The 25,848-nt window shown below is 37.0% G+C and overlaps 1 protein-coding gene across 1 annotated transcript in view; it reads left to right on the top strand.

The window, feature by feature from the left end:
• col5a2a (collagen, type V, alpha 2a) overlaps positions 1-24,780 on the top strand; it is a 41,760-nt gene extending 16,980 nt beyond the window's left edge. Inside the window, exons 2-54 of the mRNA XM_053626261.1 lie at positions 3,245-3,493; positions 3,860-3,873; positions 3,980-4,012; positions 4,127-4,159; positions 4,464-4,517; positions 4,641-4,727; positions 5,301-5,381; positions 5,653-5,697; positions 5,823-5,876; positions 7,180-7,233; positions 7,366-7,419; positions 7,525-7,578; positions 8,805-8,858; positions 9,036-9,080; positions 9,214-9,267; positions 9,598-9,642; positions 9,737-9,790; positions 10,180-10,278; positions 10,391-10,435; positions 10,542-10,640; positions 10,899-10,952; positions 11,077-11,184; positions 11,281-11,334; positions 11,425-11,523; positions 11,622-11,675; positions 11,859-11,957; positions 12,081-12,134; positions 12,223-12,276; positions 12,384-12,437; positions 12,551-12,604; positions 12,741-12,785; positions 13,081-13,179; positions 13,651-13,758; positions 13,841-13,894; positions 14,258-14,311; positions 14,391-14,444; positions 14,542-14,595; positions 14,758-14,865; positions 14,961-15,014; positions 15,147-15,200; positions 15,280-15,441; positions 15,615-15,722; positions 16,726-16,833; positions 19,309-19,362; positions 19,472-19,579; positions 19,701-19,754; positions 19,859-19,966; positions 20,125-20,178; positions 20,305-20,412; positions 20,838-21,144; positions 21,327-21,505; positions 22,525-22,767; positions 24,431-24,780. Of these exons, the coding sequence (XP_053482236.1) occupies positions 3,245-3,493; positions 3,860-3,873; positions 3,980-4,012; positions 4,127-4,159; positions 4,464-4,517; positions 4,641-4,727; positions 5,301-5,381; positions 5,653-5,697; positions 5,823-5,876; positions 7,180-7,233; positions 7,366-7,419; positions 7,525-7,578; positions 8,805-8,858; positions 9,036-9,080; positions 9,214-9,267; positions 9,598-9,642; positions 9,737-9,790; positions 10,180-10,278; positions 10,391-10,435; positions 10,542-10,640; positions 10,899-10,952; positions 11,077-11,184; positions 11,281-11,334; positions 11,425-11,523; positions 11,622-11,675; positions 11,859-11,957; positions 12,081-12,134; positions 12,223-12,276; positions 12,384-12,437; positions 12,551-12,604; positions 12,741-12,785; positions 13,081-13,179; positions 13,651-13,758; positions 13,841-13,894; positions 14,258-14,311; positions 14,391-14,444; positions 14,542-14,595; positions 14,758-14,865; positions 14,961-15,014; positions 15,147-15,200; positions 15,280-15,441; positions 15,615-15,722; positions 16,726-16,833; positions 19,309-19,362; positions 19,472-19,579; positions 19,701-19,754; positions 19,859-19,966; positions 20,125-20,178; positions 20,305-20,412; positions 20,838-21,144; positions 21,327-21,505; positions 22,525-22,767; positions 24,431-24,577 (4,415 nt within the window). The 3' untranslated portion in view covers positions 24,578-24,780. The remainder of the gene's footprint in view (positions 1-3,244; positions 3,494-3,859; positions 3,874-3,979; positions 4,013-4,126; positions 4,160-4,463; positions 4,518-4,640; positions 4,728-5,300; positions 5,382-5,652; positions 5,698-5,822; positions 5,877-7,179; positions 7,234-7,365; positions 7,420-7,524; positions 7,579-8,804; positions 8,859-9,035; positions 9,081-9,213; positions 9,268-9,597; positions 9,643-9,736; positions 9,791-10,179; positions 10,279-10,390; positions 10,436-10,541; positions 10,641-10,898; positions 10,953-11,076; positions 11,185-11,280; positions 11,335-11,424; positions 11,524-11,621; positions 11,676-11,858; positions 11,958-12,080; positions 12,135-12,222; positions 12,277-12,383; positions 12,438-12,550; positions 12,605-12,740; positions 12,786-13,080; positions 13,180-13,650; positions 13,759-13,840; positions 13,895-14,257; positions 14,312-14,390; positions 14,445-14,541; positions 14,596-14,757; positions 14,866-14,960; positions 15,015-15,146; positions 15,201-15,279; positions 15,442-15,614; positions 15,723-16,725; positions 16,834-19,308; positions 19,363-19,471; positions 19,580-19,700; positions 19,755-19,858; positions 19,967-20,124; positions 20,179-20,304; positions 20,413-20,837; positions 21,145-21,326; positions 21,506-22,524; positions 22,768-24,430) is intronic.
• The last annotated feature ends 1,068 nt before the right edge of the window (positions 24,781-25,848 follow it).

Below are 25,848 nucleotides of genomic sequence, written 5' to 3'. Positions count from 1 at the left end.
AAAAATTCTTAAAAAGTTCTTTAGAGCAATGCCATAGGATAACTATTTTTTGTGCCTTAAAAATAACCCTTTGGACCAGTCAGAACAAACTTTGGAATAATTTCATACCTTAAATGTTTATGCTTTGTTAACCAATGCAGTGAAAGGTTCTTTTGGGAACCTAACAATGGTTTTCAAGGCCAGTGGTTCTCAAAATATCAGAATAATATAATCATTTTTGAATAGTTGGATTAGTTTAATAAAACAAATATCTGTACTGAGGAGTCTATTTTACAGCTAAAAGTTGTTTGAGAACTCCTGGTCTAGCCAATTGCTCTGTACAACAGTTTCTGGCACCTTTATTTTGAAGTGTATTGTACATTCTTAGATAAAATGTTCCACAAAGCTTCTTCTTCTTTTTTTTTTTTTTTTTTTTTATATTTAAGGGTTCTTTGATTCCTAGAGCTTTCGTTCTCTTTTGAAATATGAACCTTATTTCTAAAAGTGTAGCATTTTGCCCGAGCAGTTGCTGCATAATCAAATCAAATTAAAACTAAACATCTGCTATAATGTGGACAAAAAAATGCAAGGCCCAGTGAGCAATAAATGTGCTTCATCTCTCTCGGAAACATGTCTATAGCTGTAGTTGGAAAAGCAAAATCTGTTAAATGAGTCACTGTTTCCATAGGCTCATTTTCTAAACCTTTAGAAACTGGGGCCAAAGAGAAATCCCTGAACACAGTACATGAGCATTCCCATCCTAGATGGGAAAAACACATAAAGCAATACTTTTGTTCCCCCTAGCCTTATGCAACTGCCTAATATGTTTCACCATTTATCCCCTTAGGTTCTGCGTGTTTTGGTGGAAATGCATGAAGCTGGAATAGCACTGGATTGTGTTATCTCAGGAAGCTAGAGTGTGAGGGTGTGGGAGTTTACACAGCAGTATAAATCAAATCCCAAGTGTGTTCCCTTTTACATTTGTAGTTCAAACAGGTTAAATTTTTGATAAGCTGAGCGCTTATCAAAAATTTAACCTGTTTGAACCACAATTTTTTGTTTTTTTTACAGTTAATTTATTAGACAGTCACTACCAAAGAATTGTGACTGAGCATCATTGTCATAAATTAAGTGTTAAATCTTTTTTGTGTGCGATTTTCAGGGGAAGTGACCGAAGGCTTCATTTCTTTAGATTGGACTCAAGCCCTGGACTGACACAGGATTAATTCGGAGCATAAGCAACAGTTAAATGGGCATATCAGCAAGCTGGAAAATCAGCATCAGGAGAATCGCTTAAAGGGTCATGTGCCCACTGCCGTCAGTGCGTTCAGACACGTCGGTTAAAACTGCAGGGTCTGCAATGAATTAGGGGTAAAAAAAAAAAAAAAAGTAGATTTCTCAGAAGCCCACTGGTGTGGTTTTCAGAACTGGCTTGTGAACTGCACTTCTCTCCACATAAATTTCTAATGCTCCTCAAACTCCTCTCAAAAAACACCCTATAGTGAGACAATATGTTCCAACTTTTTTGTTTTAGTTGTCTACTTCTCTGCTTGGTTTTCATTCTGTGCCTTTAAAAAAAAGACCCTAGATGTACATTATATCCTGATTACAATCAGTTGTTGTTTGATTTTAAGTCTTAGTCTACCTATATGGCACCATTGTCTTTTGGTTAGTGCTTGCATTTCAAAGTAGACATTTGCCCCCCTCACCACAAAAAAAAAAGACAGGAAATTAGAGTACACCAACATTTATGAGTCTTTAATCTGGTCTTGGAAAAAAATTCTAACCTTTCATTAATAAAAACAAGGATTTAGTCACAGAACCACTGACTCATGTGAAAACACTATAAATCATTCAGGTCAGATTTAAATATAAAACTGGTAGGGTAAGTTCCTACCAGTTCTGTGTGTTTGTGCATATCCTTCCTGGGGGGTACTTTTGGAGCATATGGTCCTTCTCAAATACAGCAGATCTCAATCTGGAATTTGGCATGACTCATGCAACATCCCAAAAACCCTTCGGGGCAAAAAGGAATTTAAGCGAGTCCACCACTTTTACACATGCAAATTAGCCTTTCACTGCAAAACAGTGCTTTATACAGCCATTTCCTGGATTTTCACTCACGGTATCTCCTGCCCTGGTTGTCTCTTGCCCAGGAGCACTTAAATATGATTTAATAATCTCAAGTACCTGTAGCTTTATGAGTTATATGACTGTTTGATCTAGTTCCCAGAGGGACTGAGAGGTATGCCTTTCTTATCAGAGAGGGCCTAGAGGGCTTTTAAAAAGTGCTGTGTTTAGTAAAAAAAAAAAAAAGTGGCTTCACTGGAAGTAGTTTACATTTTATTGGATTGGGGGTTGATCAACTCGTTTATTAGCAGCATGTTATGCTAATTTATGAACTGGTGCAAAAGAAGCACAATGCTGCACAATGTGCCAGAGCACCTTCCCGGACAGAGATGGCGGTGGCGGTGGTGACCATAACAGTATGCACAGTACTAGAACCTTATATTCATCTCCATACATACCTTTTTATAATTAAAAAAATAATCTGCTGTTCTGACAACAATAGAGTGTGGACACACCAAAAGTGTAACTGTACTTCTATATCCTTTCATTGAAATAGCTGTACTTTTTAACAAGTGTCATCAGAAACAATTATTCACTGCTGCTTTCTCTCATCCCGTGAGCCTGGAGCTGCAGATGAGATGCACATTTCTGTGGTAAAGGTACCAGTAAAGGTAGAACAGGAAGCTCATGGATGCCACCTGCTGTTTATATATTAGCTGTGGTCATTTTATCATTTAATTAAATTTAAGGTGTTTGAGATGTTTATATAGGGCACCAGATTCAGCAAATCTGTACTATTTATAGTCGCATATTCTAATACTGCAGAAATAAGCATTTTAATATAGCGTTGTGTGTTACTGGGATTTCAGCTTGCTATGTAATACACAATGTAGCAAAATAGTAATACATTATTATTAAAAACCCTATGAACTCTTCAAAAATGGTTACTTGGATCATGCTCTTATGAATCAGTTTCAGTCTGTGGAGAAAATTAGAGCACATCTACCCATTACCATTTCCCAGAAAACTTTTTTCCAGTAATTATTTTTTCTCACTTTGGTTTGGCTTTAAGAAAATGCTACAGAAAGAATATGTGCCTGTCCGATCGATATAAAAACAACGTTTCACGCTAGACTACATACTTTTGAAGCAATAGAAAATCTGCTGACCTCAGATGGTCGTTTCTTTTGTGCAGGAGATGAGCTCAGCTGCTTTGAGGACGGGCAGGTCTACACCAACCGAGACGTGTGGAAACCTGAGCCATGCCGGATCTGTGTGTGCGACAGTGGCACCATCCTGTGCGATGACGTGCAGTGTGATGAGGTGATCAATTGTGAGAAGGTCATCATTCCTGATGGTGAATGCTGCCCAGTGTGCCAGAGCACCTTCCCGGACAGAGATGGCGGTGGTGGTGGCGGTGGCGGTGGCGGTGGTGACCATAACAGTATGCACAGTATTACAACTTGAAATTAGTAATAAGAAAAGCATGCATCTATCACAGTTCTCAAATTGGGGACTGTGGACAACCAGGCGTCTGTGATTTTGAAAAAAATATATATATATATATATATATATATATATATATATATATATATATATATATATATTAATACAAACCTCAATGGAGTGCTATATAGAATGTCAACTTGTGTTTCTGTGGGTGGAAAATTCTTTATTTATTTTACACTTAAAAAGATCCTTGGCTGAAAAAAATGTGCGAGTCCCCATCTGTTACCATAGCTGAATATGATTTGATTTGATTAATGAACATGACGGACTGACCTACTTTGTGTCATGTTTTCATTTTCAGGCAGAGTGTATAAGGTAAGCTTTTTTTTGTTTTCCTGGAATCATCCTTAGCGATCAACAAATTTTGCAAAGCTGTTCTGTCCTGTTTTGTGTACTGTAACCGAGTCATCTTTCTTTTCAGGGTCAGAAGGGTGAACCTGGAGATGTACCAATTGTATGTATGATTTTGAATTATATATCACATCAACTGCATGCATAAGCTGATGTGTTGTGACATAATGTGATGTCACATTGTAAACAATACCATAATATATGTGATATCTTCCAGATAACGGGACTTCCAGGACGACAAGGACCTATGGTAAGCTGTCATTAAAAAATATTAATGGATGTCCCATGGAGAGAACTATTGTAGATGGCATATGATAACTTACTTTCATACTTTTGCCGTACATTACCGGTATCTTTAGTTCTCTGGAACACCAGATGGCACTAGAGCACATGACAACTTTATTTTCTCCAAACAAATAGATTTTCTGCTCTCTAGCAAATTAACTTGCCCATTTATGAATGATCATAAATTATAACGGACTAATCCACAGAAAACATCATAACAGACATTATTTTTTTGTTCTTAATTTGCCTTACTGATATGTCATTGACAGGGACCACCAGGTTCCCCAGGATTCAGGGGAGATCAGGGACCCAAAGGAAGACCTGTAAGAAACAACAGAAACATTTCTCGCACTAATCCAGACCATAACTAATATGGGCACATGTGAATGCAAAAAAGAAAAAGAAAAAGATTTTTTATTTTTTTTTAAATCATTCCGTGGTTGTAGGGTGTAAGAGGTCCACCTGGATACGATGGAGAGCCTGGCATTCCTGGACAACCAGGAGAACCCGGTCCACCAGGCCATCCTCCTGGAGTGAGTACTATATTATATACAGTAAATAATGCAATAAGTGTTTGCTTGCTTTTTTGATTTAAAAAAAAAAAAAAAAAAAGTCCATTCAGACCTGATGTTAACATGGAAGTTTATTAAAAGGTCTTTTTGGAAACTTTCATTACCACATGTGAAAAATTGTGGGGAAATTTGAGCAAGGCTTCTAAAAGCTTTAAATTAAGCCAGCATGCTAACCCACGCCTTTGAGAGAGTACAGCAGACTAATTCAATTATTTAAAGTAAGTGTGGCCAGTATGCCAACATAACATAAATGCCATGATTAATACTGTTTTCTGTCACTGTGATGTCACTGGTATTATCAATAATTTAATAAACCTTAATTTAAATAGACATTTAAATATAATTTAAGTAATACGTTTTATGAAACTTAAATGTGTTTATTGTTTGTTGCTTATTATGTGTTTTTTATGTACTGCATATTTTGCCATTTTGCCCATCATAAAATTCAGCTACATTACATAAATGCGTGTTTTCTAATTTCCTGCATTTTTTGTTTGCTTGTTTATTTGATCAATTGTTTGTTGACTTTTCTAGGGCCAGCTGTCCTCTCAAATGGCAGAAGGATTCGGAGGTGATAAAGCAGCAGGCCAGCATGCCATGATTCCTGGACAAAGGGTATAAAGCAGTGATTCAAACCCTTAAGTCTTAAACAACGTGAAATTTCCCTTGTCTAAAAAGCAGGTACAGGGCTAGAAAAGAGTTCATCTAAAGAATCTTATTTGACCCTGAGAAATATTATTTATGTTATCTTGTTCAAAGGACCAGTCACATGTCCTCCTAGAGCAGATCAGGCCTTGTTCAGTAGCTGACAACTTTGAGCAAACCCATGTTGTCCAAGTAAATAGCTGAGTTACTTTTTGGTATGTTTTTTAAATGATATTTTTAGGGGGAGGCAGGTGCAAGAGGACCACCTGGGCCCAATGGTCTAGCAGTAAGTCTGAAGCATGCAAAACAAAACAAATATATCAACAAAATATCATCAAAATATCAATGAATTATTAGGTTTTCAAGTTTACAACTTCTATTAACTCCAATTCTCCTTGTCTTCTTGTTTAGGGGCCACCAGGACCTCAGGGAGCCCCTGGTGAAGCTGGAGACACAGGACCTATGGTAAGAACTGTCAAACAGAAACTGGCAGTCGGCGTTCTTTCCGCTCACATTCATATTGTGTTTCAGATTGCGTCCATAATTAGTAAGTAAAGCGACAGGCCAAGCCATCCATAAAAAAAAAAAGCTTTTAGAGTGGTTTTATATATCCAAATAAAATGTCTTTAAATGTAAAATGTCTTAAACATCTTGACACCGCTTTTGTAAGAGAACTTTCAGTAACTGTTTCACCTCAAATCCCCCAGCCAGACCACCGTGGAGGCAAAAATCATTGTCTATACTGTAGATCTTCAATCTTTTTGTTGTGGCAAGCAGGGGCTACACCTGAATCCACTTGTCTAATCAATATATCTTGGTCTTCTCACAAGTATTAGATATGGATTTTATTCAGCTGTTATGAAAACCGGCAGCTACACAAACTCCCTGAGGTTAAGCTTGAAGAAGATTGCTTTAGAGCATCACTGCTTCTCAGTTCCTTCAGTGAGAGAGATGCATTTTACAATGAACGTAGAGATATAGGTCTAGCTCTGTTGTCCTGGGTCAATATTTTTGATCAAGAAATTAGAGCTTGGCCTGAGACTGGTGAATTACACATGGCCTCTATAGTGCTAGTTTGTTACTGGGTAGAATTCCCTTCTGTCATCAAAAAATTTAACACATTTGTATGAAAAAAAACAACAACAACAAAAAAACAAATCTATCGTTTTGTAAAGCGTGTGTCTTTACTGTTGACCAGGATATCCTGCTTACAGGTGGTATATCAAACATGTAGTGATAAGGTCCTTAAGCAAAATCAGCAGCTTTTATGGATATATATTTTAGATCATATATTGATTTAGTGTCACCAGAGTTTTATAAAATAATGTTCTATACAACAGCACAAAAACCTCACTAAATAATCAAAGAATGTTCCGTTATATTCTCTATTCTATAGAAAGAGAAAGAGAGGTCAGTTTTTTTTTTGTCCACCATCTTGTAATTGATGTACCGAAAGATGATTAACATGCTTTTTTCATATCACGGCACAGATAACAGCATCTCTTAGTCTGAAGTTTGAAAACTGCAGGAATATTTTATCAGCTCAAGGCCTTAATGCTAAAGTGCTAAAGGAGTTAACTGCATAAAATTTCACCAATTCTTCAATAAGTTTGACAGAATGAAAACCGCTATTACACTCCATGCCATCAATCACTCAGACCTAAGGAGAGGATATTTATAATAATAATAATAATAAAAAAACTGCTTACAATATGAAGAATGTGTCAGTGATTCCACAGATCTCAGAAAGGTTCTTGTTGAACTCTAGGGTCCTGCTGGTCAGCGGGGACCTGAAGGTCCTCCAGGAAAGCCTGGGGAAGATGTGAGTGGAATATTTACATAACATTTTGTGTCCTACACATGTGCCTGTATATGGCTATAATTTAAATGATTTGTTGATGTGTAACATTAGAGAATGTAAAGAATGTCGTGTACAACTAAAAATCTTGTCTAGGGAGAAGCGGGGACATCAGGAAGTACTGGAGAGACAGGATTCCCAGGATCTGCGGTACAGTTTAAACCATCTGTCATATCTACATTAAGGCATTACTGTTGAAGGGATATTTATAACTACATACAGGCATTAATCTTTTTTTATTATCTCTGGGTTTAGGGAGCAAGAGGTTTTCCTGGGACACCTGGTCCTCCAGGTCTGAAGGGTCACAGAGTGAGTAAAATGTTTGGATATCATCAAATCACTCAAGCCACTGCTTTACCTTTAATGTATGATCACAACAGCTTCTCCAAAAAAAAATAAATAATAAAAATAAAAAAGCTTTCTGTTCCTGTTAAGTGAGTTTCATAACTCAATTTAAAAGTTACTAGTTAATAAAAACATGGGTGATTCCATGATTGGGGTGCCAATGCCTTGTAAAAAGACATTTTAAATATATGTAGTGTTCCTTTTTTTTATGTTTGCCTGTCCCAGCCCATTAATAACTAATACATTACTTTGAAATATAATTATTAAAATCTCATTTTTACGTTAATGTGTCCAGACCATCTCAGGTTTGAAACATACTTTTCCATGAGTTGTCCATTATATGTTATGAAAAAATGTACATTTTATTTTCACTCAACCGTGCTACCTGAACGCATTCACCCCTATGAAATATTTGGAAATTTCCAGGTCAGATATTCAGTGGAAAGCTGCCTCATCCAATTTCCTGAAGATCGTGAGAAGAAGATTATTGGAATCCTTTCTTTCTTATAATCAATAATATTGTGACTGACAAGGTCACTCAACCGTACAAACCTGCTACCCAAGTTATAGACTGAAAGTAAATTATTGATTAAAAATGATCGTTTTAATAATTTAGAATGCCCTTAACGTCTTCATGCCATTAACACGGGTGCAGTGAGGCACACTTTATACATTTGGTAATTCTATACTATAAATAATTAAATAAATAAACAAACTCAACAATGTTACTCATTTAAGAGCAAAATGCTGCGACTTTCAGCCAATGCAAGTGTGTAAAAATGAGATGGGTTAACACATTTTTTGAATGGTTAAAAGCATGCTTTCTTTAATTCAATGTTGAAAATTCAGGGTTAAAAGGTTTACAAGGGCTGAATTCCACTGCAATCATAGAATCACCCAGATAAATGTTCCAGGAAAGATCAATACATTTTTACACATGCAGAATGTATACATTTATGAAACCAGATGAACACTAACTACAGCATTTTATTCTTTGTAGCAAATTAAGTTGATCAACAGTTTTGCCATTTGTTTTTCATTGAGTTACATCTGAGGAACCAATTCAATGGCACAGCATGACGTGCAGCCTAGTGGTGGAACTAAGGAAACTAAGCTTGCTCAAAAAATTTAATGTAAATCATCTGTAAGACAGATTTTTCTATTATAATGATGTCCTTTCTGTTTTACAGGGACACCAAGGTCCAGAAGGTCTAAAGGGAGAACGTGGAGCAGTTGGATCAAAGGTATAATTTGTCATTAGGTGTCTTTATTCACTGTCATGTTCAAACGTGTTTCTGGCACTTATACGGTTTGGCTGAGAGAACAGCAACTTGATTATGTTTGATTATGTTATGGTCTAATAAATCGCAGGATATTTGCTCAGCATTCCTCCATTAACATTTCATTTGTTTGTCCCTCAGGGTGAATCTGGCGGAACGGGTCCAATGGGAGTTCCCGGTCCCATGGTAAGCCAAGCTTATCGCACAATTTTTCCACAGATGAAGTGAATCTATTAGCAGTGCAGAACACCAGTAGCTCTTTCATTTCATGACCAGTTTAAAAATGACAGATAAAGCATCTTTTATATCTCAAATGCAGGGTCCGAGAGGAATGCCAGGAGAGAGAGGACGCCCAGGGCCAAGTGGTACACCTGTGAGTATAACAACAAAAACATGACAGTGCATAAAAAGTAAACAAAACAAAACAAAAAAAAACCCAAAATAATTACTCACAGCTAGTCATGCTTATCATCTTGTGCTAACAAAGAGTTATTAACACAACTCTTTGTCAGTTCTAATAATAAAAACTGCTATTAAAAAGTGCAATTTTTAGCATCCTACAGTGTTTGTGTTATCATAACCATGCTTATTTCATTTTAAAGAAATAAACTTCTAGTTCAAGTTAGCATCTATTCTAGAACTGTTTATGTTTGGACAGTAGACATTGTTCATAATAATATGTTATTCATTTTTGTTACTTTAGGGTACGCGTGGTGCTCAAGGAAATGTTGGGAAACCAGGTCCAATGGTAAGACATTATGGATTTACTAACAGATTTATGAGAGCAAAAAAGAAAGGCCTTGAATTTTGAAATTGATCTTTCAATCTTCAACATTGTTTAGGGTCCTTTGGGACTTAGCGGCTCTGCAGGCTATCCAGGAGCACCAGGTATGAAGGTAAGCAATGAGCATTAACTGTAATTCTTTATTCTAAACAGAAATATAACAAGACATCCTCAAACAATTATGTGCTTTTACATCTTAACTAAATCTTAGTCACCACCCATTCCCCCATCTCAGCCCCACCCCAACACACACACACACACACACGCACACACACGCACACACAAATTTGTATACACTAATGGTGTAATGCGATGCCAGTATCAGTAACTGTATGCTTTCCACCACCTCCCCTCCACCACCCATATTCTTATTCAGGTATATGCCAAGAATATAATAAGCATAATTTTAATAATAAGCACCAAATTAATGAATAAAAACAATGCATTTAAAAACTTGTGATTCTAAATAGTCTTTTTTTTTTTTTTTTTTTTTTTTAACAGGGTCAACCAGGACCAACAGGAGTTAGAGGCCCTGAAGGACCACAGGGACCAAGAGGAGAGTCTGGTCCACAAGGCAGACCTGGACCAATTGGCTTGCAAGTTCGTATTCAGTCAAAAGTTCATTTTGTTCTGCTCACAAAAGCAGGCTGATCTCATGTATTAACAACATCTTACTTTTTATGATGTCTCTCTGTCATTTTGAACATTATAGGGCCCAATGGGTACTGATGGAGGTCCAGGCACCAAAGGCCCAGTGGTATGAACTAGACCATTTATGATTACAGTTATGTGGTATGTCTGAAATAAAGCTATAAATTAAAGCCTACAGAAACAAACCCTAAAAGTTTGTTGGTTTTCTTCAGGGAACTGTTGGACCACAGGGGCCTATTGGTTTGCCCGGTCCACATGGTCCTCCAGGACCTCAGGGAAGCACTGGACAGCCTGGTATCAAAGGTCAACTTGTAAGTGGTACTTTATATTTAAAATTGTAATTCATAAATTATGTATCAAACATTATATAATTCAGTAATGCAACAATAGAAGCTTTTAATAAATAAAGAAGGTCTGCAACCATTCAGATTCACAGCTGCTTTTTGTCAAATGAATTCTTAAATGAGGTTTAAAGTTAGGTTTTAGAATCTTTTTGACGTTTCTGAACATCAGTGGGATTTGGACTTCATTGCAGATTATATTTTCAGTTAACCTATACCTCTGTTTAGGGAGATGTCGGTGTTCCTGGGTTTAAAGGAGAAGCTGGACCTAAAGGAGAACAAGTAAGTTAAATAGTTATAAATAAGTTTGGAATAGACTGATAAAGTGTGAGATCTGAATAAATCTCACACATATAATAATATCAAGAGGCTTTAGATTTAAGAATGTATGGACTTCATATTTTAGGGTCCACCAGGAGCACAGGGATCGATTGGGCCTCAAGGAGAAGAGGGAAAGCGTGGGCTTAGAGGAGATCCTGGATCTGTAGGTCCACCTGGGCCTGTTGGTGAGAGAGTGAGTCAGACTTTCTCTTTGTTTTTTATCACATGTTAAGAATGACCATTGGCCAGATAAAATGACATTTTATGGTTTGTTTCATTAATATTTCAGGGGGCTCCTGGAAATCGTGGTTTCCCTGGTCAAGATGGATTACAAGGAGCCAAAGTAAGTAGATAATCAAAAGAATGATACAATCCAATTATTCAATACTTCACCACAAAAAATATTAATATTTTCAATCAATTTTGACCGAAGGGTGCAGTAGGTGAGCGTGGAATATCAGGAGTTCCTGGGCCCAAAGGTTCTACTGGCGATCCGGGCCGAACAGGTGAACCAGGTCTCCCAGGCGCAAGGGTAAAATCAAAAACATTCTTCTTTTTGATAAATTTTTGATTACTATGCCCTTTTTCATTATTTTGTTGATGACGTATTGGTTTTCTGTTTTACTGTAGGGTTTGACTGGAACTCCTGGGGTTCAGGGTGCTGAGGGAAAGCCAGGACCTCTAGTAAGTTTTGCCAAACTTTCACAGACATAAATTGCTAGACTTTTCCTTGATTATTGTTAAATGTCCCTTTTGGGATAATGAGGTCTGTAGCTTTCATTACATTTTGATGTTTCTCAACAAAAAACTGTTATAACTAAGCCTGATATAACTGTGCCAAAACATAGCTTGCTGTGCTCCTTGTAGGGTCCAACAGGTGAAGATGGACGTCCAGGACCTCCAGGGTCTATTGGAACCAAAGGTCCAGAAGGATCAATGGGACTCCCAGGCCCCAGGGGCTTCAGTGTGAGTCAACTTATCAAGATCATTCTACATTTATACATAATTATTACCTAATAAACTAAATTTTTGGACTGTTCTGACATTCCCTAAGAAATCTAATTTTGCATTATGGCATATTGCATTCAGGGGGATCCAGGTAAACCAGGTGAACAAGGCTCTCCAGGACCTCCAGGGCAGCGGGTGAGTACCATCAATAATAATAATACCATTCCAAAGCATAACAAATCATGTTTGATGCACTCATCATGTAATCTTGGCTTTTATGTAGGGTCTACCTGGAAAGGAAGGGGAGGTTGGGCCACTTGGTCCCACTGGTCCTCCAGTAAGTTTGTCACTTTGCATTCTGATCCTTTATTTCTTTCAATCCTGAATTACAATGATGTCAAAACCAGCAATAACAGTCCTGGATGCTTTACTTCAATATTACAGGGACCAGCAGGTGACAGAGGAGAACAGGGGCCTCCTGGAATGCATGGCTTCCAGGTAAGGTTAATAGTAACTACTTCATAATAAAGGTTGAAACATAGAATTTCAAGATGTTGCATAGATAAATATATATTGCTCATTATGTAATCCACTTTAATGTTGTTCCTCAGGGACTGCCTGGACCAGCAGGCCCAGTTGGAGAGGGAGGGAAACCAGGTGATCAGGTAAGGTTATGTGATTACATGAATGAAATAAAATATCAAATTCACATGATCTAACTGTCTCAGTTATTTAAGAGCCAATTCCAGCACAGCTTCTATTCAAAAAAATCAATAAGAAACATTTGTTTCCTTCTTTTAGGGTATTCATGGTGAGGGAGGCCCTGTGGGACCACTTGGACCAAGGGTGAGCTATGGTTTCCTCTTTAATTCTCACTGTATCTATGTTGTATAAAATTTTCATCTCTATTCCTAATCTCTATTCTGATTTGTGCTGACTCAAAATAACAGTCTAGCAGGTCTGACATATGTCAGCGATAGTCTTTCACATCTTAGGTATATTGTAGTGTGCAATCTTTTGTTTGGGTGATTTAATCAGAAACAAAGCTAAAACAATACATGCAGATATACATATACTGTATATATGCCAGAGAGAGAGTATATACATGCAAATATATTAACCATACATGTATATGCGACAGGGAGAGCGTGGAACTCCAGGAGAGAGAGGGGAGCTTGGGTCTCCTGGATTGCAAGGACCCAAGGGTATCCCTGGAGCACCTGGATCAGACGGGCCAAAGGTAAATCTATCTATATTAGTATTATACTTTGAGTTTTAAAATCCAACTGGCTGAGCTGCATTTGAGGACACTTAGGCTGTTGTTCTGTCCATAGTTCTGTTGCCCATGTTGCTTAGAACCAGAGCTTACTGTTAGCAGACGTCATTGTACAGTGTAAGAATAGTTTATTGAGAATATTATTTAAAAAATGAATGATTTTATAATATTATTTTTGCCACCATTTCATAAAAATAATAAGCTGTTTTGTGTTGTGCCTGAGCTGTGATGAAAATCACTGTAAAACAAAACCTCTTGTGGTTTAATTTTCTTAATTCCTTCATTTTCCCACGAGAGATTAATACAATTTCATCTTTTTGCTTTATTTATCACAAACATGTATGTGCTTTGTTGGACTCAGATATTACTCATCATTTCATTCAAAAGTGAAATAATCCCACAACCAAACATAGCGTGCTAATGCATTGTTCACAGGGAAGTCCGGGGCCTGCTGGTACTGTTGGTGATCTGGGTCCTCCAGGTCTTCAAGGAATGCCTGGAGAAAGGGGAATCTCTGGCCCTCCTGGTCCTAAAGGTGATCGAGTAAGTAAAACAACAAGATGACTCACAGTTAAGTGAATGTGTTATGTGCAAATGTATAACATGTTTCACTTCAATTTGACAGGGTTCAGTAGGAGAAAAAGGTTCAGAGGGTACTTCTGGAAACGATGGCGCAAGAGTAAGATTAATCAGATTATTCCTCCATGTATATATCTCAAATTATTCTGTCCTGATAGTTTATGGTTATTTAAGAATTCCCTGCAATGTATATAGCAAAGAAGTTTAGATGGAAAAAAAAAAAAATACAAGAAGCAAGGACAACTGGGAAATACTGCTTGACTTCTTGAGCACATAGAATCTGACATAAAGGCAGATGTGGATGCTGGCACAGTTTGCATGTTGACTGAACAACGGTAAAGGAATTCTTTAGGAGGCTTGTATTAGCTTGCCCAACCATAGATAGAGTGTTTACTTTCTTAGGTCATTTACCTTTGCATGAATGCATGAAATGACGATTACATAATATAACTGTCTTTAACAGGGACTGCCAGGACCACTTGGCCCTGCAGGACCTCCTGGCCCGAGTGGTGAAAAGGTATACAGACCTGATGTACCAGAGATTCTCAACATTACTATATTCAAACACATCAGAATCTAATACATGCTTTTTACAGGGAGAACCTGGCCCTAAAGGACCACCTGGGCCTCATGGATCAAGAGCAATGCCGGTGTGTCAAAGATTTGGCTTTAAATATTATAATTAATGCTCCTGTTGCATAAATTATGACCACGTACTTCATAGTAAATATTGTATCTATATTTTAGGGATCTCGTGGTGAGCCCGGGCCTACGGGTGCTGTAGGTTTTCCTGGACCACCTGTAAGTTGATTCGAAAAATTCATCTTTTAATGCTAAAATCATACTCTGGAGCACAGCCAGTATTGATTCCACACAACACATGAATGAGTAATTGACTAGTCAGTAAAATAAACAGACTAGGCAGTAAATTAACACATTTATGCTTTTCTTGTCAATTTTCAGGGTCCTGATGGTCAGCCTGGAGTGAAAGGAGAACCAGGAGAGCCAGGACAAAAAGGAGATGCTGGATCTCCTGGACATCAGGGATTGTCCGGACCTCCAGGCCCTATGGTAGGTTAAAAAAAAATCGACAAAATAGACATTTTAGACATGTATTAAAGCCCATGCTTCTCTGAATGTGACCATGCTTAAACGTGTGTTTATAGGGTCCAGTTGGTGTGGCTGGACCAAAGGGTGGTAGAGGGACACAAGGAGCTCCTGTAAGTATACATATACATGAGAAAACATGTTCTAAGGACTTCTCATCCTTGGGGAATGAAGGTCACTAATGATAGACTCCAATCATTAGCTTTTGTGCTACAAATTTTCAACAATTATATTTAATTTTCCAGGGACCAACTGGTTTTCCTGGATCCCCTGGAAAAGTCGGTCCACCAGGTCCAACTGTGAGTATGACAACAAAAATATTGTTTGCTTAAAATACAAATAATGCATAAATACTGAGTGAATCTTTCTGCCATTTAGGGGTCTCTTGGTCAGCCTGGTCCTGTTGGTCCTCCTGGAAAAGAGGGTCCATCTGGACTTCGTGGAGATCATGGACCACCGGGACGCCAAGGAGAAAGAGGCCAAGCTGGGCCTGCTGGAAGCCCTGGAGACAAGGGGGACCCTGGCGAGGATGGACCCACTGTGAGTCTCTGATAAAACTAATGATAACTAAATGCTGATGATTAATCGAAAATAATAATATTAAGTTTTCAGTATGCAAATATGTAGCTGATGCTAATTCGACTCCACTAGATTGTACTCAAATTAGTTCCAGTAGCATTTTAGTCAATTATCATGTAAAATCTTCTGTTTAGGGTCCTGATGGTCCACCAGGTCCAGCTGGAACAACAGGACAAAGAGGAATTGTTGGTCTTCCTGGACAGAGAGGAGAGCGTGGAATGTTAGGGCTACCAGGGCCAGCTGTAAGTATCCTATACATAGTGAACAGCAATAAATATGTAAATGTATCACTTTTCATACTAATGATAAATGCACTGCTATACATGGTGCTGAAAAGATTTTAAACTGTTATAAACCATTAAGCAAAGTACAAGTGACAAGTGTATGTGGTCATACAATGAGATGTGTGACTCCAGTACAGCTCATTATTTTTTCAAAAGTAAGATGTTGAACAATAAATTCTAGAATTCAGACTAAATTTACACCTTTTCATATTAAACTTTAAATGAAAATGTGGAGTTTTACAGTAATCAGACACTAGATGTTTTCTCATGTCCCTGGGATGTACATTCCATTTCTATGAAGTATATAATATATGTATAACCATAAAAAAATATTTATGAAGAAGAATTTTTTTTAATTGTTTAAAATATTTATGAAAGGAAATTAATCACCTTTAAAATTAACGAAATAGTTTCAAGTATTTATAAAGTGAAATAAATGCAATTTAAAATTCATCTGATTTTTAGATTTAATAGTTTAATGAGATTTAATAGTTCGCATTATGTAATTATTTCATTTATTTTATTACAATTTAGCAAGTATCAAGTAGCAGCAAAAATAATTAAAAGTAAGAAAATATATTTATTTATATATTTTGTTTGTTTATTTGCTTTAAATATCATAGGTATTGCACATAGGTTTCATTTTAAATCCTTCAAACTGTTATGCAAATGCACATAATGGGATGGACATTTTGGGCTAGCGTAGCCATATATATTTTTGTCGATGGTTAATTTGGTTAATTTATACAACTGAAATTAACCAACATCACCTTTGAATATCGTACAACATACCCTTTATGATGAAACAAAAAAAGTATTTAAACCTTATGGCAAAATAACATTTCTTATCCTTTAGAAGTAATGACCTGTATATAGAATCTAGATTACATGATGATAGGGAATGGGATCTCATGCTCTTGCCTGCCTCACTTGTATATTTTAATGTACCTATATTTTGAAGGGTCCTCCAGGTAAAGCAGGAACTTCAGGATCTCCAGGAGACAAAGGACCTCCTGGGCCTGTTGGAGCACCAGGTGCTAACGGACCTCGGGGTGATGCTGGTCCTGATGTAAGTTTAATCTTTATTCTCATAGGTGTAAAATGCTAATGTGGCAAATACTGCCAGAAAGCTTGATTATGCTAGTGGCAAACAGAATATCGCATTCGCACGATTCAAACAAATCAGCAACATTAGCATTTTTGAGCAATCAAAATTAGAGCCATTGGTAAATAAGCAGACTATAGTGGTGAAAAACTTTTTTATAGTGTGTGTGTGTGTGTGTGTGTGTGTGTGTGTGTATATATATATATATATATATATATATATATATATATATATATATATATATATATATATAAGGTATATAAGGTTTATGTGCTTTATCAATTTACACATAAAATTGACAGATCAGTCACTTGGAAAAACAAAGTACACCCCCACATTTCTCACACCTTCAAATCCATAAAAAAAATTTAGGTGCCAGTGATTAGAACCTGCTTAGGGAGTGCAGGTGGAACCTGTCTTATTTATACCCCTCTCATATCTAGTGTCTGGTGTTCCCTTTGTTCTTGAGATGTGTGGTGTCATCATGCCAAGATCTACAGAGATCTGTTAGGCCTTCAGAAATAAGATTGTGGATGCCTATGAGTCTGGCAAGGGATTTAAAAAGATCTCTAAATTATTTGAAACACATCATTCCACTGTAAGGAAAATCATCTACAAGTGGCACAGATTTCAAGCGACTGCCAATTTGTCCATGACTGGCCATCCCAGCAAATTCAGCCCAAGAGCAGACCGTCTGATGATTAAGTCTCCAAGAACCCCAAAATTCAGTCACAGGATCTGCTAGTAAGTCTTGCAGCTCTTGATGTCAAAATGCATGCTTCTACAATCAGAAAGAGATTGCATAAATTTGACCTGCGTGCCAGGAAAAAGCCTTTGCAAGACTACAATTTGCCAATGAGAATATAGGCAAATCAAAGATAGAGTCGTTTGGCCACAGTAACAGCAGACATGTTTGGCACAGATCAAAGACAGCTTTTCAGGAGAAGCACCTCATACCAACTGTGAATCACGGTGGTGGAAATATTATGGTTTGAGGTTGCTTCGCTGCCTCAGGGACTGGGCAGCTTAAATTTATTGATTCAGCTATGAATTCTACATCATATCAAAGAGTGCTTGAAGATAATGTGAGGCCATTTGTCCAAAAATTGAAGTCGAACCGAAAGTGGACCTTTCAGCAGGATAATGATCCTAAGCACACGAGCAAATCCACCAAGGAATGGCTCAAAAAGAAGAAATGAAGGGTTATGGAATGGCCTAGTCAAAGCGTGTATTTGAATCCCATTGAGATGTTGTGGGGGGATTTGAAAAGGGCAGTACATGCAAGAAAACCCTCAAACATCTTGCAACTGAAAGAATACTGCATGGAGGAGGTGTCAAAAATTCCAGCAAGCCGATGTCAGAAACTGGTGGACAATTATGCAAAACGTTTACAAGAAGTTTTTTCTGTTAAAGGGGACAATACTAGCTTCTGAGGCCCAGGGTGTACTTACTTTTTCCACAGAAGATATTTGGATATATAGATGTATTGATATTTTTGTTGAATAAATGATTGCTAAAGCTATTTTTTTCTTTTGGTTTGGTTCAAGTATATCACCTTTATTAATAGGCACCCTTTCAAAGATGATCAAATGCTTGCTTGTCCAAATATGTCAAAAAAGCCAACAATTTCCATGGGGTGTACTTATTTTTTCACATGAACGTATATATGGAATATAGTTATAGTGTTATTGGTATAAAAAGGAAGATAATATTATGTAACATGGGGAAAGTGTAGTTTTATTCTAAGAACTTTTCTAAATGACTGTGAAGTTGTTTTAAACCTTATAACATCTAATGCAGCATGTGCTAGTTCCAATATCCAGCATAATGTTCTCCAGTTGGAACAACATATAATCAGGTAACCTCTGAAAAGCCCTTATTTCAAAACTTTAGTCACTGTAAGATAAAGGCCACGATTTCCTGTAGATACTACAGGGCCTCAAATGTGAGGACAAATAAGAACGTGGGCTACTGAAATGCTGCAGAGTAGCATGATGTACTAGTTCTTCCAGACTTTAGAAATAAGTCATAGTCTCAGCAGACTGGCAGGACAAATGACCATCCAAGATTTGTTCAGCTTCTCCAGACCTAGAGCAAATAGGGCATCTTTGAGATAATCTGGAGAGCATTATCAGGACATGACATTGCTGCTCACCTGCATTTCTTTATTCTTCAGTATATTGTTCAGATTAGCAAATTTTCATAAAAACTTGAAGATGGTCTTTTTGTGAGTTTGCAAGCTGTCTTGGTCTTGTTTCAAGTTATTTAAGCCCTAAATGGTGTATTGATAAATGGTTTTCTTCAAAGATATACTAACCAAACGTTGGCCTAAAAGAAAATGCTGTGGATTTTACTCTTGATGTAATTAACAAGGTAGTAAGGAGACAGAGGAAAAGAAATAGAACACAACCATTAACTCATTGTCCTTTTGACTAACAGGGACCTGCTGGAGCTGATGGTCCACCAGGAAAGGAAGGTGTCATAGGTGAACGGGTAAGATCTGAAAGCTTTGCTAAGAACATATGATACAGAACTGGATCTTTCCATTTGGATCACATTTGAATTTTCAAGCGTCTATACATAAATATACCTGCTTCTCTAGGGTGACCGTGGTGATTCAGGACCAGAGGGACTAACTGGGCCAAGGGGAGCTCCTGGTCCTCCTGGCCCTGTTGGTACTACTGGAGGCCCTGGAAAGAGAGGAGATGTGGTATGCCATATCTTTTCTTTTCAGTATTCCAAAAATGTTATGTTAATGTTAATATCATGAGTGTGCTATACAGTATATTCTGAATGCAAACCCTTTATATTTATACACAATTTCTTGACAGGGTTCAAGAGGACCCGTTGGACCTCCAGGTCCAGCTGGAAAGAGGGGACTCCCGGTAATCTTAAAAATGTTCTGACACGTGATCATATCTGCTACAGTGTAGCCTTTTTTTTTTTTAGAATGACTGCATGACATTAAATTGATCTTTCATTATGACAGGGACCTCAAGGACCAAGAGGAGATAAAGGAGAGTTTGGTGATCATGGAGAAAGAGGACAGAAGGGACATAGAGGATACACAGGTCTTCAGGGGCTTCCTGGATCACCTGTAATTTTTTTTTCCAACTCATATCTCCACCAACATTTCTCAGGCCAAAACTTATTAATAAAAAGAATATATATGCATACTATAAAAGTCTGATAAAGTTCAGGCTAACGTAGTTTGATCTCTGTGGAAAATTGAAAAAATTAATGCTCTATATTCAGGGTACCACCGGTGACCAAGGGCCATCCGGGATTGTCGGCCCAAGTGGTCAACGAGTAAGTGCATTTTCCCTATATACTATCTGACTTGCAAGTTTACAGGTTGATTATGCTAATGATACACTCTGAAAAGATGGTATGCATGTAATGATGTATTCACTATTTAAATGGAATACACTATAGGGACCTCCAGGACCAATAGGACCACCAGGTAAAGAAGGTTACATTGGACAGCCTGGGCCAATGGGACCCCCTGGATCAAGAGGAATAAGTGGAGACATTGGACCAGAGGCACGTACATCACATTTCACTGTATTTTAGACAATAGAAAAATGTCTAGATTTGCTTTGAATGGTAAATTATCAAGTGCATATGAGGCTAGGAGAGTTCTTGTTGTAGATGTGACTCATAGAAAATAATGAAAGAAAAAAAAAATGCTGTAAAATTATGTTACTGTACCATAACATGCACGAACTACTACTGATTAACCTGATTTTCATTATGCTTGAGAAAACCATTTGAGAGAATAAATCGAACTTTGGAAATTCAAAGCATAATTAGATGGAGATTTGTCCATAACACTCATACAAACTTATGCCCAGCATAAATTTCTCCTAGCCCATGTGACAATATTGCATATATTGTACAATATTACTGTAGATCAGGTTCTTAATAAAAGTACTATGTATAGTTAATTATTCGTTTTTATCTTTCAGGGACCTCCTGGAGAGCCAGGTCCTCCAGGTCTACCTGGATCCCCTGGACCACCAATTGCTGCCATGGAGGATATGTTTGGAGGCCCTCAGGATTACGATGCTGGTCCTCCTCCTCCTGAATTCCCTGAAGATGAGGCTCTACCCAAATCTAATTCAACAGACATGTTCCAAGCCGACCCAGGAGTCCAGGCCACCCTTAAGGCTCTCAGCAGCCAAATCGAAAGCATGCGCAGCCCTGATGGTAGTAAGAAACACCCTGCTCGCACTTGTGAGGACCTTAAGCAGTGCTATCCACTGAAAAAGAGTGGTAAGTCAACCACAGGACCAGTCACTGTACTGTCAAACTGTTGAACATTTTTTATTTTTTTTAATAATAATAACCAAAGATGAAAGGGCTCATGGTGCAAGTTCCCATGTATATTATATTATGAATAAGACCAGTAATTAATTAAAAAAAATTTTAAAAAAGCCTTATTGTGTGATGTACAGGTGAATACTGGGTGGATCCAAACCAAGGAAGTTCAGAGGATGCCATTAAAGTATACTGTAATATGGAGACTGGAGAAACGTGCATCTCAGCAGAACCTTCCAGCATACCTCGCAAATCATGGTGGAGTACTCCGGGAAACAAGCCAGTGTGGTTTGGAGCCATGAATGGTGGAACTTATGTGAGTACACGTTTATAGTAAACAGTTTACCGTTTACTGTCTTATAAGGCTACAGAAATATTCAGATTTGTGTTTCATTTTTTGTAAACTTTCATAAATACAGTATATATGAACAAAAAAAAGTTTATTTCACAGTTTTTGTCTACTCATCCCCACCACATTATCTGAAATGTAGCAAATTTGAAGAAGGCTTAAGCTCCTCCCTCTTGGCACAGTCACATCATGCCATATTTCACAGAGAAGCTTGATTTCTGAAATATATGTCAGTTTATGTATCATTTTTATATGCACATCAATTTCCTTTATAATCCTTATAAACTACACTAAGTAGAGTGGAAACACATGAAATCAGATTGTGTAACCCCCCCCCCCCCCCCCCCATATATATCTATAATAAAAATAAATAAAACAATAAAAAAAAAAAGTTGTTTCTTGATGAAAAACATTTATTACATTTTACACAGTCATTCCTAACAGTCATTCCTAACTCCCTAATGAGAAGGATATTACCGAGAAATTTTCCCAAGATGTTGATTAGTGTTGGATTTATTTCGAATATTATGACATTCCAATAAACATTTCTCGTAAAAGCATTTTCACAGTGAAATACATATTTGAGTTTTAATTCCATGAACAGACAAGTTCAAGGTTATTAAGACTGCAAAAACTTTGGTTAATTAAGTCTGCAAATGTATGTGTATTTAATTTGACAAATTCCATTTGCATGCATAAATGTACACAAAAAAAAATTTAAATGCAAAAAAAAAACAACAATAGTAAGAATTTCAGCAATTAACTGGCAAAGGCTATGATTATGATATTTATTTCTTAAACAATACCAATTTCACCTGTAGTGTCTTGCCTTAATTAAAAAGACCAGTGTATTAGATTGTAAACTGCAGATAATAGGCAGTAAATTAAACAAACATTACTGGCCTGCTTATACTATTAAAGCAAAATGATGTTATGATATCATATTTCCACAAACTACTGTCTGAAAATCCTTTGTTTCTCTTTAGTTCACTTATGGAAACAAAGACCAGCCAGCTAACTCAGTCACTGTCCAGATGACCTTCATTCGGTTGCTTTCCAAGGAAGCCTCACAGACCATCACATACCACTGCAAGAACGCTGTGGGTTACAAAGATGAAGCAACTGGCAACCTGAAGAAAGCAGTCATTCTCAAGGCCTCCAATGACTTAGAGCTCAAAGCTGAGGGAAATAATCGTTTCAGATACACTGTGCTGGAGGACAGCTGTTCTGTAAGTTTAGCCGGGGTATTTTTTTAAGGGTCCAAATGTAGGCATTGGTTTTCAGTCACCATGACATCATTACGAGCGTAGAGTGTATAGTCAGATTTGAGTAAAGTACACACAGTGAGGAGTTAACACCAGAATTGCATATATAGTCATTTGGAATCATATACAGATGTGCTACTCTGACAGATGCACGCAGAGACAAACTTTACTACTCCAGTCTTGAATGGAAATCAAATTCGAACGACTGAATAATGAGCAGTATTAGTCAAGTTCCACTGTCTGACTAATAGTTGTAATAACAGTTGACAATTCAATCCAAATCCCATTTTATTTGTATAGTGCTATTAACAATAGGCCTTGTCATAAAGCAGCTTTACAAAAATCTGGATGTAGATTTAGATTTCTAAGCCAGAGCCAACAGTTAAGAGGAAAAACTCACTGAGACGATGTGAGGAAGAAACCTTAGGCAGACACCAAAGGGAACTCATTCTCTTTTTGAAGCTCTGAGCTGCAAACTGTAAGAAAAAAGTTTGAGCGCTATGCTATTATTTTGACTTAATATCTGGCTATTTCAACTTAATAGTTTGTTATTTCAAGTTATTATCTAATTTGGAATGTTTTGACACATGAAAAGTAAATTCATGGATTTATTTTACAATAGTAGTCATAACCTATTCACAATACATTCGTCTTACTGGTAGCTTGTAGGGTGATACATTTTAGGTATCACAAAAATAGTGATTACTCAAAATAAGAAAGAGAAATTCAATCTCAAAATAACATCTTTCGGATGAGACGTTAAACGGAGGTCCTGGCTCTCTGTGGTCATTAAAAATCCCAGGACAATTTTCGTAAAGAGTAGGGGTGTAACCCCGGTGTCCTGGTGAAATTCCCCCATTGGCCATTATCTATCACGGCCCCCTAATAATCTCCATTTCTGAATCAGCTACATCACTCTCCTCTCCACTAATAGCTGGTGTGTGGTGGGCGTTCCGGCGCACTATGGCTGCCATCGCATCATCCAGGTGGATGCTACACACTCATGGTTGTTGTGGAGATTTCCCCCCCCCATATAATGTAAAATATAAAAATCTAAGGAATTAATGAATTAATTAACTCGCACTATTTATGATGGTTAACTTCAAATTATTCTGATTATATTGGAATATGATTAGATATATGAATCTATGGCAATCTAAACTTTTTATGTGTCTAGTATGTATAATATTTCAGGTTTGTCTGTGTGAGATTCTCCTTATCGCGATATCTCAAGAACGAGTGGTTGAAAGTTTGTAGGATTTATATGGAATTATCATTGTACCCACCAGATGACCTGATTAGATTTTGGAATTGATTCAAACAGGGCCAAAGACATAGCAAGGTCTAAGAGTATTTGAGGAGTACAAATTAGTAACAAGAAGGACTAGACTTGTTGACGACAGTGGCATCTAGTTCTGTGTGTATTAATTGTCACTTGTTTTTATGCTTTGTCATATTGCATCCATCCATCCATCCATCCACCTATCTAGCTATCTAACTCTGAATACAGGCCCGAGGGAATTATAAACTGAATTATCCAATTTCTGAAAAAATATTTAGCACTCAGAGTCAGCAATGTGTCTCACTGATTAAGTGCTCTTTCTTCTTTCTTACTCTCTTTTCACAGCAAGCAAACAGTAACTGGGGAAAGACTGTTTTTGAGTACAGGACACAGAAAACGGCGCGGTTACCAATCGTGGATATTGCCACTGTAGACGTTGGTCGCCCGGATCAGGAGTTTGGCATCGATATTGGGCCTGTTTGTTTTTTGTAAAAAAAAAAATAAATAAAAATAAATAAAAAATAGAGCAAAGATGCATTGAAGAGAATCCTGAGACTCTTGAACTGACTGCTGACAAGCTCAGCCTTGTACATAACGTACTGTGGACTGTTCCGGCCCTGTAGCAGGATATTTATTGCGCCTTTCCAATAACTGGCCCTTATTAGTGAGTTTTTAATTAAACTATTAAAATAAAATTTGCATTTGTTTGGCTCCATTTGGCTTGACTGAGATAGATGAGTGAACTCCAGTCCATCAACTGCTGTTTGAGACTGTGACATCCATTCCAGCAATTTGAAAGGCTAGACCAGTTTAGAAATGAAACACATTTAAATATTTTTGTGATAGTTTTTTTTTTTTTTTTTCTACTTTTGTTTTTAAACAAATCACATGGTGCTATAGAGGAAAATGTGTTTCGGTGAAATGCTTTATGGCATTATGAGTGGTTTCTCCTGAAAACTGTTCTTAAAACTGATATCTCTATTCTGTTACATTTGCATTGTATGACATTTGAATGCAACTGACCATTAAATACTGAATACATCGAGTCATTAGCGTAAGCTACCTCGTCTTTACAAACTGGGACAAGTCACTGGTGCCATGTAATGTCACAACACTTCTCCCAGGGAAAGAAAAAAAGGTACAGAGCAGGGTGAGGAGGTGCAAATAAAATCTCTTCAACACTGACAAACTCAGCGTCTCATTAAAAACCTGATTATTTTTTATTGTTTGTTTACTATTATGAATCTCAGTTTCATCTAAAAGTTTCATGGGTTGTTCTTGTGTCATATTTTATGTTCTGGGTTTTAACCACACTGGATTCATTGGGGATCCACTACTGCAGAACTTGAGCATGTTTTGTAAATACAGTAATATATAGATATCATCTAAGCATAAAGTAGAGTACCAATAATTTCTAAAGCATGTTCCACATTACCAGCTTTGCACTTTCCTTTTGTTTTCTGTAAAAAAAAAAAAAAAAAAAAAGTCTCTAAAAATGTTGCTAGAGTATCTTAGAAAATACAATACAAAAATTATTTGGCTGGCTGAAAAAACAAAACAAATATATATATATATATATATATATATATATATATATATATATATATATATAAATTCTCCTTCATGTATATTGCTTTGCAAATTAAAACATACATAGTAGTAAGGCCAACGTTCCTTTCTGTTGTTAAGATTATTATTTTTTTTTAAATATGCATTCAAGGTTGTGTCTATTATTCCTATTCATTTCTCTTTTCGTTTGATGC

This window comes from Ictalurus furcatus, chromosome 6 (assembly GCF_023375685.1).
Source record: "Ictalurus furcatus strain D&B chromosome 6, Billie_1.0, whole genome shotgun sequence".
Lineage (NCBI taxonomy): Eukaryota > Metazoa > Chordata > Actinopteri > Siluriformes > Ictaluridae > Ictalurus > Ictalurus furcatus.
The sequence above is the reverse complement of the archived record's forward strand: the minus strand, read 5'-3'. Positions and strand labels throughout refer to the sequence as shown.